This window comes from Aquarana catesbeiana, linkage group LG03 (genome assembly GCF_042186555.1).
Source record: "Aquarana catesbeiana isolate 2022-GZ linkage group LG03, ASM4218655v1, whole genome shotgun sequence".
Lineage (NCBI taxonomy): Eukaryota > Metazoa > Chordata > Amphibia > Anura > Ranidae > Aquarana > Aquarana catesbeiana.
Genome location: NC_133326.1, coordinates 218,932,487 through 218,949,928, shown reverse-complemented (window position 1 = coordinate 218,949,928; position 17,442 = coordinate 218,932,487). Strand labels below are relative to the sequence as shown.

Here is a 17,442-nt window from a genome sequence, read left to right as displayed (position 1 = left end):
ACTCAAACTCTGCTCGGAAGGCCGCCAGAAGGGTCGAGGCTTCAGATCTAGGCAATTCTCCTAAGGCTTGAGGGGCCACATCCCCAGGGCCTGTGTCCGGAAGTAAGTAGAGGTCCCAGATGTGGACGCTACAGCTGGTAGGTCCGAGTGCCGAACCGGGGGGTCATCTGGTTCCTCGCTGCTGTCTGTTGCTGGCTGAGCAGGGGGAGGAGGCTTGACCTTCCCTGGGTTTTGAGCGGGCACCATCTTGTCTTTGGGAGTGCGGGAATCGGGTTGAGATGTGCGGAGCAGGTATCGCTGGATTGTGCCCTGTCGTAGATCCGTGGACTCAGTGGATCGAAAACTGTGAGTGGACATGCTTTTCAAGGATATGCGATGGCTGAAGTATAGCCTGTCTGCTACGGGCGGCCACAGAGCTCAGCAGCTCATTTCTTTAGCCAGACATGGTCGGTCACGCTTCTCTGCAGAGTTGTACGGACGGGGACCACAGGTGGGCGATGACCTTGCTGGGCTACTCTTGTGGTTGTGCAGGTAGAGATCCAGGCTCAGAGAGGTGAAGGAAATCAGGAGCATATGTGGATACAGCAGCTTGGGTGGAGCAAGATGGCTGCCTCTCGTGGTTTCCAGGGCTGTGTCTGCAGCCCGTGCACTGATGAGGGTAGATGCTTATGGGTATCTCCGTCGAGGGCCACAATCTGCCAGGCCAGAATGCCCCGGGGGGTGAGTGAGGTTTGGATTAGGCCCAGAGGAGACAGGGGCTGCCAGGGTGTAGCAAGATGGCCGCCACACTAGGTCTCTGGGGCTAGGGCTGTGACTGCAACTGGAGCCAGATGGGGGGTGGATGGTCCTTCAATATTCCCTTGGGGGGCTCGATTGGCCAGGCTAAGGTGCACCTGGGGATGAATGGGGTCGAATCGGGCCCAGGAGGGAGACGGAGAGGCCACCGGGTGTAGCAAGATGGCTGCCGTCACTTACCAGGTCCCTCTGGCTGGTCTAATAGGGCGGCACGGGGAGGATTGCGGGCCCCGGGTGGCAGGCTGGATATCCCCAGTGGTCGAGGAGAGCCAGTCTCAGGGCAGATGGATCAGCCGGAGGTACATATGTGAACAGGCATTCTCTCCCCCTCCTCACTACACCTCCCCCTCTCCCCCCTCTCCCTGCTCAGCTGATCCGCAGATAGAACGGAGAGGCACCGCTGAACTGCTTTTTCTCTTCACATAGAAAACGGAGCTGGAATTCGCACCAGACTGGTGTGAACCCGGCCTCAATGTAACCATATTGCTACACTTAGAGGCGCCTCTCTTCTCTTTTATACTCTGTAGCGCCTGCTGGAGTTTGCTTCTAATCCCCTTGTGGAGGCTTCCATTTGAGGATGGACATTTTATGGTTACACAGCCTATCACATTGCTATAATCTTTTTATATGGACTTTAAACTGAAGGACTTATGAATGGTTGTGGAACTAATCATTTTAGTTACCATTATTTCTTATGGGGAAATTTGCTTTGATATACAAGTGCTTTGGATTACAAGCATGTTTCTGGAATGAATTATGCTCGCAATCCAAGGTTTTTCTGTATCTCTTGTAGAATTACTTGCAGTAAACATGTATATTAAAAGTGCAAATAAAAGAGCAATACAATTATGAGAACAACATTATATAGTGTTTTTTTCCTGATATATATCTATTTGTGTAAGGGGAAATAATACACAGTTGGGACACATATAGCAGTAAAAACTTGGCAGAAGTTCTAAAAATTCTTCACGCTATCCAAAACTAAACAAAAAACTATGTTTAGAATCAGTGGATTTTCAATATGGAGAAGAACTTCAATTACATGGCTAAATAACTAGTGATACAATAAAATAATGCTATAACTAATGTTAACTGAAATAGGAACACACATCAACACCCATACAAATGGTCTAGTCTTGACTTTATTTTTTTATAACAGATTTGATAGTTTTACAATCATTGCTCCATGTTTGGGGATGGAAATACAGGATCCATAGAATTGTAGAGAGCATAGCTGAAGTCAGAAAATGTTCCATTACTGAATTATCCAGCAGGGAAAATATAAAGGCATTTAATGAAAAAGATAAACATACTGAATTGAGCGGTAAATAGTCTAGGCTTGGAAAGCAGTAGCGATAGGTTTACTAATAACCAGATCATTAACTGCAGACATCTGATTTGATTTCTCTTGATGAAGAAATGGTGCCATCTCTGGAATCTGTGAAAAATAGTTCTTGGCAAGAGTATGTCTGTGCTTGATTTTTCGAATAAAAACAATACCATAAGCCTGGAAAAGAGGGTGAAAGAAATAAACAAGGTCTTTAAAATGTGTACAGTTGTATTATCCTAATTAAATAACTAAATTTGTAGTACATCAATTATATGAATGTGCAACCTGTCATTTGCAATGACTATCAATATAGTATCTAGTATTAATAGACTATTAATATAGAAGCAACTTCAGTTTTAAAGGGAAACTAGTGTGTAAACATGATTTTTTTTTCTATCTTTGTATTGGCCTAATGTGCCATATTTTCATGACAAATGTATATATTTTTGTTTTCAGGGCTATCTGCAATCAGCATTCTTGTTACAGCACTTCTGAGAGAATATTACTTACAGTGTATGGCACCTACAGAATTACTATATGTGTGCAAAACTTGCAATGAGATAAGAGGAACAATAAACTTTCACATAAATAACCCCATAAACAAGTGATACATCTAATTTGTAAGCACTGCTTGAGATAATTGGGCTGTTTTTTTTTTTTGGCATAAAGAGTAATAACAGGTGTATTTATAAATTATACTCCCATTATCTCACATGCAAATTTACCAATTTGCAGAGAAAATTGAGTACTGTCCGTGATACTTTTTTTATTTGCACTAACATACAATTTTTCAGGACAAGCTTTCGGGGTATGTCCCCTTCTTCAAGGTCCAAGCAGTACCCCGAAAGCTTGTCCTGAAAAATTGTATGTTAGTGCAAATAAAAAAAGTATCACAGACAGTACTCAATTTTCTCTGTCACAATTGCACTAATACGGCTACAATCAAACCAATGCAGGAAAGTCTCCCTTGGAACAAGCCAGATACTTTCCTTCTGTGGAGTGTGAAAGCATACGAAAGTCCTCATGCAGGGCATACACTGAGCAAATTTCACCTCCTTCCATGATCACACTGCCCACACGCCCCCTTTGGACTCATCTGATCACAGATCGGGGTAAAGGGCCAATGACAGCTGATCACACGATGTAAAGACAAGCTGGTTATCGGCTTGAAGAGAGCCGGTAACCAGCTTGTGTTGGGGATCACAGTGTCCTGATTATAAGTGCAGTCCAAACAGTGCCCACTAGTGCTGCCAATGTGTGCCCACCAGTGCTGCCAATCAGTGCCCACCAATGCTGACAATCAGGGCCCACCAATGCTGACAATCAGTACCCACCAGTGCCTCCTCAGTGCCGCCTACCAGTGCCCATTAATGCCATCTAGCAGTGCCCATCAGTGCTACATATCAGTGCCCATCAGTGCTACATATTAGTGCCCATCACTGCCGCCTATCAGTGCTGCCTATCAGTGCCGCCTCTCAATGCCCTTCAGTGCTGCCTATCAGTGCCCATCAGTGCCACCTATCAGTGCCCATCAGTGCCACCTATCAGTGCCCAGTAAGTGCAGCCTCATCAGTGCACATCAGTGCTGCCGCATCAGTGCCCATACGTGCAAACTATAACAAGCTACGAAAAATGGGGGGGTTTCAAAATTTTTGGTGTTTTTTCATTCGTTGAGCAAAAAATTAAAAACTCAGTGGTGATTAAATACTACCAAAAGAAAGCTCTATTTCTGTGAACAAAAAAAAAAGATAAAAAAAACATATGGGTACAGCGTTGCATGACCGCGCAATTGTCATTCAATGTGTGACTGTGCTGAAAGCTAAAATTTGGCCTGGGCAGGAAGGGGGTTAAAAGTGCCCAGTAGGCAAGTGGTTAACGAAAGATGAACATAATGATTTTCTGTTGTGATTACTTGAATGTTTATTCACTCAAAACACCTTTGTTTTTGTTGGCTCCCACTACCTCGAAGTGCAGGGGACAGTGATGGGCACAACTGGGAACCTGTACCTGGGGAGGTGGAGCAGGATTTGCAGCTAAGCATTGCCTATGTAAATGTGCCATATTTTGTCTTGGCACAGGTACATAGATAACATTATGTTGGTTTTATTTTTTTCCTAAAAAAAATGTGTTGATATTCTTCACAAAATTTAGGACAACTTACAATTCACGATGGTGGTGAATAAACAGAATTTGGCTTTCCTCAAACATTTAAAATATTAAAACGGATCTTCACCCTCAAATTATACGTTTCTCCTGTTCCCCCTCCTCTGCTCTGCTTTTTTTTATACCTTTTTTTCTGAAAACAGGCTTGGTCTTGCCTTCAATGCACGTCATTCACCTAGGTCAATGACGTGCACTGTGCCCGATGTGCCTGTATGTCACAGATCCCAGGAGGCCTTAGTGTTTCATTCACAGAAGAGGAGGTGGAAGCCCAGCAACACATCATCGGGAGGCTCACTGCCTGAACCCAGAAGAGACAGCAGAATTTCCAATTCACATCACACACAAACATGGCATCACAGCACCCCAGTTGTGGCTGCTGAGAAGATAATCTAGGCAGGACAAGGATCTGGTTAGTGAGTATGTTAACCGTGGAGAACCAGCCACAAGGTAAGCAGGGCTTAAAAAAAAAGGGGGGGGGGTGAATATCCACTTTTGGGTGACCAGGTGACCATTTTATTAAGGCAGTATGCCGTAAACCAACATCTAGAAACAATATTTTGCATACTAAATGTTCCCGTCCCTCCAATTATGACTATTATAGTGTAAAGTCAAAGCCTTTACACTATTGGTCTCATATCTAATATTGCTGCTTGAAAGGTTATACACATCAATAGACTATTTTACTCACTATGCAGTATCTTGGGTGCCCAGTTAAAGCGAAAGTAAAGTCAGCTATAAAAATTTTTTTTATAGCGATCCGGAGGGCCCCCCAGCGATTCCATCCTCACACTCTTCCGGGTCCCGTGCCTTCAACTACTTGATAGGCCAGGCCGCAATGACCCCATTACCACGCATGCGCACGGGAGTCACATCCCCGCGGCACGGATCTTGGCCGATTGGGGGAGTAAATGTTTGCTGAGCTGTGCATGCGCAGCTCAGTGAACATGGCAGCTGACAGGCAGAAGGATGGAGTTATGGCAGAAGAGACCAATAGACTCTCTTCTGTCATAAATACCCTGCCTATCAGCCATTTGATTCAAAAACAACTTTATTTCCACTTTAATGGTGCCAACTATTTTCTATCTATATACTTCTCTCCTTACTAGCTGAGTGGTTGAAAAGTATGAGAGCTATATAACCACACTGCTTGTAAAACACTGCATAGATACAAATGGGACCTAGTGCCATGTGCACTTGGTCCCTTGGGGGCATTCAAAAAGGATTTTTAACTTCTGGTGATTATCTATATAAAATAATACCAGTAATAAAATACTCTAAGGAAAAAAAATACATTAGTCATGATTTGTCTCCATCAATTATGTCCTGATAATCTGGGCCTATGGGTTCATTATGCAAGCAGCTTTTGATTTTGAACAACTTTGCATAACCAGAAGGTGTCATGGCGTTTGCTCCATTTCAATTTAAAGATCTTAGCTAGAAAAACACCTTCACTGCTGTATAATAATGAGTTTTAAAACAATTATCACAAATAAACTTTGCATATTTATTCACTCTGTTGTATGTAACTAAAGACAAAACTTTTTTTTTAGTTCTGGATAGAGTTGAGAGCAATGGCGGCTGGTGCTCAAAATTTTTGTGCCCATCAAATGCAGCCACTGTGACCATCATATGTAGCCTCTATGCCCATTAAATGCAGCCACTGTGCCTATCATATGCAGCCACTGTGCCCACAAAATGCAGCCACTGTGCCCATCATATGCAGCCACTGTGCCCACCAAATGCGGCCACTGTACCCATAAAATGCAGCCTCTGTGCCCATCATATGCAGCCTCTGTGTCCATAAAATGCAGCCTCTGTGATCCCCACCGCAACTTACCCTATCTTGGTGGCGAGTCAGGCAGCGGGTGACAGTGGCGAGCTGTGGGACATGCAGCGTGTCAGGCAACGGCTCCTATATGCTCCATGGTTTCCGTGCGTCTCTTCTTCCGCTCCACTGGGCGTCCAATAAGAGTGCCTGTGCCTTCAGCCAATCAGGTGACGGGTATTAGAACCGCGCTTCCTGATTGGTGGAGGGGTGGGTTCAGTGTTAGAAAAGCAATATTAATTTGCTTTTCTAACACATCTGGGTGGACTCTGAGTGCAGTGCTCTGCGCTCTGAGTCCACCTTTTTTGAAGCCTATTAGAGCCTATGGCTATAATCAGGTGCTTAAATAAAACCCAGCCGCTGTAATTCAGGCGCCTGAATAGGGGGTGGCTACAGCGGCAATGGATAGATTCATGCAATGCATGAATCTATCCATTCTAAATATATGGGGGGTGGCGTGACAGAGAGGGCGGCGCCCGTGCGCCCTTAGTGGACGCACCGCCACTGGTTGAGAGGGATGAGAACACCTGTCAGTTTTAATTGCTGTCTGTGCCCCTATTGAGGAGATCCACCCTCTCTATTTGTCCTGTTTACCATTTTCATCAAAAGTGAAAGTAAAAGCAAATCCCAAATTTTGGGTTAACTTCAGAACACTTTGAGGGAAAATCTTCTAATGGGGACACTATTTCTGGTGACACACTGGGATTCCCTCACTTGGCTATGGGACAGGAAGTAAAGGGAAATCTCCACAATGGGACACAAATGGGAAAAAAAAACTGACAAGGTTATAACCCTCCCTTGCTCTATCTAAATGGAAAAAAAAAGATGTTTTGCCTTTAATCCCACTTTAACAAGCCTTTATTCAGCAGCACTAACTACAGCATGTGCTTTCATTTATCCCAAAAATATCTGGGTCCCACAGGTCTGTTAAAAAGATGTAACTTTGATAAAAAAAATTCGAATTCATCTCACTCCAACATCACTGTAGAAAGAAAACTGACAGCTCAGGACCTTCTCCATGATAGGGAATGCAGCCAAATTTGTCTAAGTTCACAGGCTACTCGCTGTCCTAAAGTGACATCTTCTAACTATGCAAAAGACATTTTCATGCAGTTTTGGTGTCAAACTCTGAAGTAATCTGAAATGTTCCTGGCAAGATAATTTTGCAGCTCATCTGTTTGACACACGGACACTAATGGATCTGTGTAACCAAATGTCGCAAGGCTGAATCTTGAAGAAGACCACATTCACTATATACATTTTCCCATAAGCTAACGACCATAGCATTTTTAAGTCATGTTGGTTTATTACTAATTGGGCAAATATTAACTTGTCCTTTTTAAAATTCACTTATTCATCATTTAAAGCCCAACTCCAGCCATATTTTTTTTTTACTTTTGAATAGAGTAGAGAAGGGTTAGAACTTCTTTCAGGTTTTTACTGCTGTCGGTTACTTTTTCTGTTTTCTCTGGAAGTTGGCTTTAACCACCACTTTATTGTTGGACTGCATTTTTTATTATGCCGTCACTCATATTGAACAGAGATTACTGACTGCATTAAAGTATGACTAAAAAAAATAGTTTTGGATTGAGTGGAGAGGGATTAGAACACCTATTAGGTTTTTATTTCTGCCTGTGACCCCCATTAGGGAGATTCACCTTCTTTTTTTTTTGTCCTGTTTACATTAACAATGAAATAAAAGTAAAAAAAAAAAATAATAATAATTTTGGATTGTCCCCAGAAAAGCAATAGAGAAGAAATCTTCCAATGGGGCTACTAGTTCTGGTGACCCGGGGGGCCCAAGGGATTCCCTTAATTTGAAGAGATTTCCTCTTACTTCCTGTTTTGTCATAACCGTCCCTTACTCTATCTGAAATGAAGAAAAAAACGTTTTGACTATAGTTCTCCTTTAACTACTCTAGCCTCAACCCATTGCATTATTTCTAATCTAGACAAATCCGTTTATTTCCAAGCCAGTGGCTTAACATAAATAAAATCTTACGTTCATGTTCAATAAACCAAGAGAGTTGCTAACAAATATTGGCATATGTGTATAGGAGCTGGACAAAACAAACAGTTTTATACCTTATACTGTATAAATGGATTTCTTGAAGACACTGGGAGTTCAGCAGGAAGCTTGTACTATTGTGTATCTGCACCCAAGTATACATCATGTAGCACTGCATCCTTTAGAATATATATATATATATATATATATATATATATATATATATATATATATATACACACACACATTTTTTTTTTTTTTAATACAACGTGTATGTGATTATACAAAATTAGGCAGGTCCCATCAAACACATGCTTGCTTATTTGTTAAAGCTGAGATTTTAGGAGATTTTTTCACTGCATATAGGTGGTTATCACATCTCGCTGACACTGCTCACTTTTCCTGTGAATGAAGCAAACATCTTACAGCTTCCCACAAAACGTGCAACACGTTTGGAATTACTTACTTGACTCACCCGATTAATAATTACAACACACAATAGCTGACTTGCAATGCCCTCTGTTGGCAGAAATGTACTGTTATCAGTAAGCTAATGGAATACATGTTACTCAGACATGTGATTTATAAACGTTTAACCAGAGTTTACAAAGCTATGATGGTTTTAAATTGATAAAAGTAAAGCAAGTGTAGCTATTGGTTCCAAAAACAAATGTAGGGCTTAATAGTGATATCTAATTATATATTCTTTGTATGTGTATATAATATATATATATATATATCTCAATCACTCAATCACACAAAAACTAAATTAAATAAGCTTCTTAAGTTACCTGTTCAGCATTGCCAAGTTTTAAATGGGCAGCTGCTTCATCTTTTGTTAATAGGATACAGTTCCATGGAGACCACTCATAGTATTTGTCCCACCTAACCATGACCAGATCATAAAGGTCATCACAGACACTGAGAACAGACTGGGCTGCCCAGATATTCTCAACCAGATATTGGAGGTCTTCTTGCTGCAAATAAAATATAAACATATATTTGGTAAGACTGTGCCAACAAATTTTTAGCACAATAATAAAAAAAGAGGCATTAAAAAAGAAGTTTTGCACATTTTACAGCAGCTCAGAAAAACAATGCATAGACATATACAATACAATAATTTCCCAGCACAGTTACCAGCTAGCCAGCAAAAAAAGTTATGTTTTAGGTTAACTGTTAAAGTGGTTGTAAAGATTAAAAAAAAAACAAAAAAACTGCAAGACAAAAAGGCATAATGAGCTAATATACATCGCATACTAGCTCATTATGAAATACTTACCTTAGAATGATGCTGTTTCAGCGGTCCCCGTACAGCGATGTGACCGGCCACATGTCGTCCCAGAGTTACTTCCGGGTTAGCGGGCTCCGGCTCTGTGATTGACCGGAGCCGCGATGACGTCACTCCCGTGCATGTGCGTGGGAGCTGCCAGTAACGTCACAGCAGCTGAAGTAACAGCAAAAGCGAGCCGTTTCTTCAGTGCGCATGTCCTGATGGCGTCGGCACATGCGGATACAGTGAATATCTCTTAAACTATGCAAGTTTAGGGGAAATTCATGGTACCTACAGGTAAGCCTTATTATAGGCTTACCTGTATGTAAAAGTAGTTGTACAGGGTTTACAACCACTTTAAAGAAAGTTAAATGTTAAAGGATTGACGAGAGTCGGGGTACACATTTATAAGTGGTATTAAACCCAAAACCAAAAATGTAATATATTGCTGATTGCCAGTCATCAGATGTGGTGGCTGCATTAGTTCTTTTTTTAGGCTTTTTTTCCCCTCTGTTTTCACCTGTTGATTTGACCAGTAACACCCTTACTGCATTAGGATGCCTACACTCTGCAGGAATGAGCACAGAGACACCCTTGGGCAGCAGCATTTTCTGGGGGAAGGGCAGTGTTAGATGGATTTGTAGATTTAGATACACTAACAAACTGAAGCCAAACTAACACTTTTTTTTTAGGTAGTTACAGCAACAGTATTTTTTTTCCTTTTGAAGCAAAAGTTTTACATAAATTAATAAAAGCTGGCCATTGTAAGCACTCCTGTTAGTGTTTTATGTAAAATGTCTTAACCTTCTAAATTGCTGCACTGCAGAACAGCTTGATCTGTTGACAAACAACAGACTTACTGGCAGAATCACCAGAGAAAAATAAAGGAAAGAAAGCCTAAAAAAGGAAACAATGCAGTTATCACACCTAAGAGTTGGTAAGCTGCAATATAATAAATGTATACTTTAACCATTTGTTTGTAACCTGTACATACAAGGCAACAAATCAGTACATACATAAATAGTATACAACATGAAATGTAATATAAAAAAACTAATAGGTAAATAAATGAAAGTACTGAAGGGTTAACAAAATGCTCCTGAGCTAACATATACTGTGTTTTTGGTATAAATTAGTCAGGTTCGACTAATGTATATCAAAAATACCCATTTATATATACCATATGTCCTTGTATACCTTTAACTTTTTTTTTCTTAATAACAAGAAACATGTTATACTTACCTGCTCTTTGCAATAATTTTGCACAAAGCAGTCCCGATCCTCCTCTTCTTGAGTCCCCTGCAGGTGCTCAAGGCTCCAAACCCCCCCCCCGAGTGCCCACCATAGCATGTCGCATGCTGTAGGGTCACTTGTGCAGGCTCACCTCCGAGCTAGCTGTGTGTGTCCATAGACAAACAGAGTGTGGCTCAGCCCCACCACACACTCCCTCCTCACTGGCTGTGATTGACAGCAGAGGGAGCCAATGGCTCTCTTTAGGATCTGTTTGCTTAAAGAACCAGTGGCTGAAAGGTAAACTCTGAGAGCCCTCAGAGCATCTAGGCAATGGAGAGAGGTCTCCTTGGGGTGTACTGATGCCATACCCAGGGAAGGTAACAGAATACAGGCATACCACACTTTAAGTACACTCACTTTATATACACTTGTGAGGACGGACATACTCGTGAGTGCACGTAAAGTACCTCGCAAGTACAGACATCCCGTGCCGCACAGCTACAGAATGGTCTGGAAGAGGCAGAGTGGTCGCCAGTGAAGAGGCCGCAAGTGAAGAGGCAAAGTTCCTGTCAGCCAGCCCAGAGTTGCCCGCAGCCATGCCCACCAACCAGCCAGCCAAGAGTTACCCGCCAGCCAGCCCAGAGTTGCCTGCCAGCCAGCACAGAGTTGCTACTTAAATGTAAGTGGAGTACTGTACAGTACTATAAACTTCACTCCCTAACCCCCCACTAAAACCCATGGGCCTCCACTATAGGCCCTGATCCCCCCCTCTACAGCCCCTTACAGCCCCTGACCCTCCAGAAGTAAAAAAAAGTTTTGCTTCACTTTAATTACATTTTCGTTTTACATACATGTATTGGTTCCATTGTGTACTTAAAAGTGGGGTATGCCTCATTGTTCATTAAGGTGATAGCTAGGAATTCTTTGGGTAGAAAAGGTCTTTAGGCTGGCCATACATGGTTCAAATTTTCTTTCCTGCAACCACGTGTTACAGGAAAGAAATTTGTATGATTCCCCCATTAACACAGACAGTGCTGACAGGAGAATCAGCAAATGTCTTGTCCCGGCAGGGGCCGGCAGGAGAAGGTAGGCAGGCCAGGAGAAGACAGTGATTATCACTAGTGGCTGCTATAAATCGTAAGAAAATCTGGCAGGCTGGTTGTACCCAAGTTGATCGATAGTTCAGAAACCCTTCTGGCTGAAGTGATGGCCAAAAGATAGGCTATCTTATGGGATAACAATGTCAAGGAAATGTCCCCAATAGGTTCAAATGTGGATAATTGTAACACGGACAATACAAGATTTAAAACCTATGGTGGGAGTGGAGGCCTTATAGTGGGAACAAGGTGTATACCCCCATGAATAAAGTACTAATTAGCTTTACTGACCTGACCTGAATGCAGAGAACTTTTGCTAAATGAAATACGGGTGGGTAAATAATGTTGACTACAGGACCGACACAGGGAGACCACATAATGAACTGGGAAAACCTGCACTCATTAGCTAACTGGAGGGACTTCCAGGATTTCAAATATCTACCCCGAATCTACCAGTAGCTGTTGATAGTAGAACATCTTCCAATTTAGGTGGAAAAATATAGCATAAAGAAAAGAGACAACCTTTCTGCCAGACACTAAGAGGATGAGAGGAGTTATAGCCTCAAAGGGTACTGGCCTTCATTATTCTATGTGCCTAGGTGTGCCTAAGTATCATATAAGTTAGCGTATACAAATACACTGCTCAAAAAAAGGAACACTTTGAAAACATATCAGATCTCAATAGTGAAAAATATCATGCTGGATATCTATACTGATATGGACTGGGTAATGTGTTAGAAATGAAAGGATGCCACATCGTTTGAAGGAAATGAACATTTTCAACCTACATGGGGCTGAATTCAAAGGCCACCTGAAAATCAAAGTAAAAAAATGATGCAGCAGACTAGTCCATTTTGCTGAAATTAAATTTTTGCTGAATGTTTTATGGCCTTCACATGCTTGTATGCATGCCTGACAACATCGGGGCATGCGCCTAATAAGACGACAGATGGTGTCCTGGGGTATGTCCTCCCAGATCTGGACCAGGGCATCACTGAGCTCCTGACTGAGGTGCAACCTGGTGGCGTCGGATGGACCGAAACATAATGTCCCAGAGGTGTTCTCTCTTGGATTTAGGTCAGGTGAACATGGGGGCCATTCAAAAGGTATCAATTCCTTCATCCTACAGGAACTGGCTGCATACTCTTGCCACATGAGGCTGCGCATTGTTCCAGGATGAACCCAGCATCCACTGTACCAGCATTGGGTGTGACAATGGGTCCAAGGATTTCATCCCGATACCTAATGGCAGTCAGGGTGCCATTGTCTAGCCTGTAGAGGTCTGTGCATCCCTACATGGATATGCCTCCCCAGACCATCACTGACCCACCACCAAAAGGTTATGCTGAACGATGTTGCAGGCAGCATAATGTTCTCCACAGTTTCTCCAGACCATTTCACATCTGTCACATGTGCTCTGGGTGAACCTACTCTCAGCTGTGAAAAGCACAGGGCGCCAGTGGCGGACCTGACAATTCTGGTTTTCAATGGTAAATGCCAATTGAGCTCCATGGTGCCGGGCAGTGATCACAGGGCTCACTAGAGGACGTCAGGCCTTCAGGCCACCCTCATGAAGTCTGTTTCTGATTGTTTGGTCAGAGACTTTTACACCAGTGGCCTGCTGGAGATCATTTTGTAGGACTCTGGCAGTGCTCATCCTGTTTCTCCTTGCATAAGGGAGCAGATAACGATATTGCTGATGGGTTAAGGACCTTCTACGGCCCTGTCCAGCTCTCCTAGAGTAACTGCCTGTCTCCTCCATGCTCTTGAGACTCTGTTGAGAGACACAGCAGACCTTCTGGTAATGGCACATATTGATGTGCCATCCTGGAGTTGGACTGCCTGTGCAATCTCTAAAGGGTCCAGGCATCACCTCATGCTACCAGTAGTGACACTGACCCTAGCCAAATGCAAAATAAGTGAAAAACAGTCAGAAAAGATGAGTAGGGGAACAAAATGTGAGTGGCCCCCACCTGTTAAACCATTCCTGTTTTGGGGGTAGTCTCATTGTTGCCCATCTAGTGCACCTGTTGTTAAGTTCATTAGCACCAATGCATCTGAAAATGACCACTTCAATACCAGGCACTTAGACACCTTCCCGCCCAGGCCAATTTTCACCTTTCAGTGCTGTCGCAATTTGAAGGACAATTGCGTGGTCATGCTACACTGTACCCAAACTAATTTTTTATCATTTTGTTCCCACAAATAGAGCTTTCTTTTGGTGGTATTTGATCACCTCTGCGGTTTTTATTTTTTGCGCAACAAATAAAAAAAGAAACGAAAATTTTGAAAAAAAACAAGTTTTTCTTTGTTTCTGTTAACATTTTTTGTAAATAAGTACGCTTTCTCCTTCAATGATGGGCACTGATATGGCTGCACTGATGGGCACTGATACGGCGGCACTGATGGGCACCGATGAGGTGGCACCAATGAGGTGGCACTGATGAGGTGGCACTAACGGGCACTTATGATGGGCACTGATAGGCGGCACTGATGGGCACTGATAGGTGGCACTGGTATGCGGCACTGATGGGCACTCATAGGTGGCACCAATGGGGACTCATAGGCGGCACTGATGGGCACTCGTAGGTGGCATTGATTGGTACATATGGGTGGCACTGATGGGTACATATGGGTGGCACTGATGTGTGGCACTGATGGGCACTGACAGGTGGCACCGATGGGCAATGACAGGTGGCACCGATGGGCAATGACAGGTGGCAGTGATAAAACATTGCTGGGCAGATCTGGGCATTGCTGGGCAGATCAGTGACATAATGGTGCCAATCAGTGCCCATTTGTGGGCACTGATTGGCACAGATTGGGCACATGTGGATGGCCATGGGGTACATACCTGGCCATCCACGTTGCCCCTTCCCTGGTGGTCCTAGTGGCAACGGCTCTTCCCATTGACAGCGTGATCAGCCGTGATTGGACCCGGCTGATCACATGGTAAAGAGCCTCCGCCGGAGGCTCTTTACCAAGATCGGCGGAGCGGTGTGTCAGGCTGACACACCGCTCCACCGATCGCCGCGATGCGCTCCCCCGGGGGCGCGTGGCGGCATGTTATCCTGCTGGACGTCATATGACGTCCAGTCAGGATAACAGAACCACTTCCCGGACGTCAATCCGCTATAGGGCGGGAAGTGGTTAACAAACCCCCTCTGCTACTTAACTGACTAGATCAATATTCCAGGAGTTTAATTGACTTGATTCTATACTCTGATTAAAAAGTGTTCCTGTAATTTTTATGAGCAGTGCACATTGACACCAACTGAAAATGGTTAGTACCATCCAAATATTACAATTATTTATGTAATTAAATGTACCCACAAGAACAACCAACCTCAAAATTGATTAAAAAAACACTTACCTGGAGCACAAATGCTATTTTAGCATTATCACCATATTCTATTTCTGATCTTTTCAGTTGCTTCATTAAAAGTCTATATTTTGAAAACTCTTCTCTTTGTCGAGCTTCATTGTCCAGTTTTGAACATTTTCTACACCTGCCAATACTGCGAGCATTGGCAGAGAGAGAAAACTCAGTTGATGGTAGGTAACTTTTGCAGCTGTTACAGAAATATATATTTTTGCGAAGAACAGCAGGATCTTGAGGAACCTGAAGATAAAAATTGTAATTAGGTGACTATCATACAACCAGAGGTAAAATGACCACCACAACCATAGCCAGGCAATTTAATTCAGGGCTGAATTCACACCAACATTAACTCTGGCATTTCTGACAGTACAGCATGATAATGCTAAAAGCTCTGATTGCATCACTTATCATTGATACACACAAACACTTAAAAAACTATTTATTCACCGTATAGAGGCAGCTATAGTAAGTATAGTGATGAATGATCTCTAAATTGTTTTGTAGGGTTTGTGCATTAGATGAATGCTGCTGTAAATATATCATCAGGAGATCCTGCATATACCTTTATATGACTTTATGTAGTTTTGACACTTGCTGTAGGTTTCATGAGATGGCTTGACTTCCACTGTTAGCCAGTAGGGCCACCCATGGTGAAAGCCCAGTATGAACATGTGTAGATTTAGACTGCTTGACAATACCAGCAAGTGCTGGCATCTTAAAGTTGCCTGAGTTTTGGGAGCTGGAAGTGTCATCTAGGTACTGCTAGGTGACTGCATTTAATTGCTGTAGCCTATTTGGCACCTTTATGATACAGATGGGTTTTTTAAAATGAAACTGGTTTTAGAAAAAATCTTTTAAGTGTTTATAATTTAGAAATGTACTTTCTATTGTTCTCAGCCTCCTCCAATCTCTGAATTCCTTTCTTTTGCTGCTGTTTTCTGACTGCCTGTTAGAGGGTGGCTTCATTCGTTCTCCATGGCCCCACTGTATGTAGGAATTTAGATATGCTTCCTTGCTGATAAGACGTAATTCTATAGTGACAGGTTTGCTTAAAAAATTGTTGAATCATTACCTTGAGTAATCTGGCAATTTCTGGGTTAAATGTGGGAATTTTAATGTACTGTAGGAAAAGTGTAGATATTCTCTTCCGAAGTCCTTCCAGGTTGTGCTCTTCTACACCACGAAATAAAAGGTCAGCCTCTCTGTCAATTAGCTCCACAATCTCTTGAGTTAATTTGCAATTGTGTTCCTATAAGAAAAAAATGAAAAATAAAAATATATATATAATTTTGGGCCATGCAGGAAATAGTAATATAGATGACCTCAGACACAGGCAGATGCAGTTACTTCATGATTCAGATAAAGGCAGATTTTTCATTTAATAGGGGCCGCAATGACCTAATTTGAACAATAATCAGCTAAAGTATGAATAGTTTTAGAATATAATGAAGAACTGATGTGGTTCATTACACGCAACACTTGAAATATTAAGTTTGGTTTTACATGTTCACCAGTGGGTTTGTCTAGTGACTTTCCCTATTATATCATTATACAGAGTAAAACTTGGCAATCCAATTACTGCCACTGTATCAGGAAAACATTTAAAAATAGAAAAACTAAATTATTCAATAAATGAGGCAACTGTTAAATCAGAAAGCAAATATCCTCTATTTTATAAAAAGGCTACCGGCTACCTGCTATGGTGTTTGTAAAAAAGGTACAGCATATGGATAGATACACTAAAATGAATGTAGACTTTACTACTTTGTGTTAGACATAACTGGCTTCAAAATGTTCTGCCTATTGAACTGGTACAGACCCCCATGACGACAAATAGTGCAGTACATTGGCAATATAGACTGGTAGTTACGATTTAGTGGTCAAGTTTGTGACGTGCCTTGGCTAACTACAGTTTAGACATTTATACAATATACGTAACTTCTGTCTCAGCTTTTTTTTTTAACTAGGCATTTGTATTTCTTAATATTGGATTAATAATTGATATCTGCATAAATGAACTGTAAAATATTAATAGTGTTACAAAACACCTGTTCACACAGCCAGGTTTTCAAAAGAAAAATAAATTACCTTGACAGTATGCTTAAGTGTCAAAAGAGCATCAATCCTTTCATCACGAGTGAAGTATTGGGTGTTAATGCTGTTATAAATATCACGTAGCTCTCTGGCACGGATTGTAAACTGGGTATCCATCTCTGTAACTTTTCCATCAAGGGCTTTCCATTTTTTGGGTTCACAACACTTTAAATGAGGAATGCGATTTTAGATACATTAATGCTTACATAAACATACAGCAAATGCAGACCAAGAGAAACATA

General features: G+C 42.1%; 1 protein-coding gene across 3 annotated transcripts in view; it reads right to left on the bottom strand.

Annotated features, from left to right (window-relative positions):
- Positions 1-1,919: 1,919 nt before the first annotated feature.
- IQUB (IQ motif and ubiquitin domain containing) overlaps positions 1,920-17,442 on the bottom strand; it is an 83,957-nt gene continuing 68,434 nt past the window's right edge. For all 3 annotated transcript variants that reach the window (XM_073619784.1, XM_073619783.1, XM_073619785.1), the window contains exons 9-13: positions 17,195-17,365; positions 16,179-16,355; positions 15,098-15,346; positions 8,913-9,098; positions 1,920-2,302 (exon numbers count right to left, since the gene is read on the bottom strand). In XM_073619784.1, the coding sequence (XP_073475885.1) occupies positions 2,129-2,302; positions 8,913-9,098; positions 15,098-15,346; positions 16,179-16,355; positions 17,195-17,365 (957 nt within the window). In that variant the 3' untranslated portion in view covers positions 1,920-2,128. The remainder of the gene's footprint in view (positions 2,303-8,912; positions 9,099-15,097; positions 15,347-16,178; positions 16,356-17,194; positions 17,366-17,442) is intronic.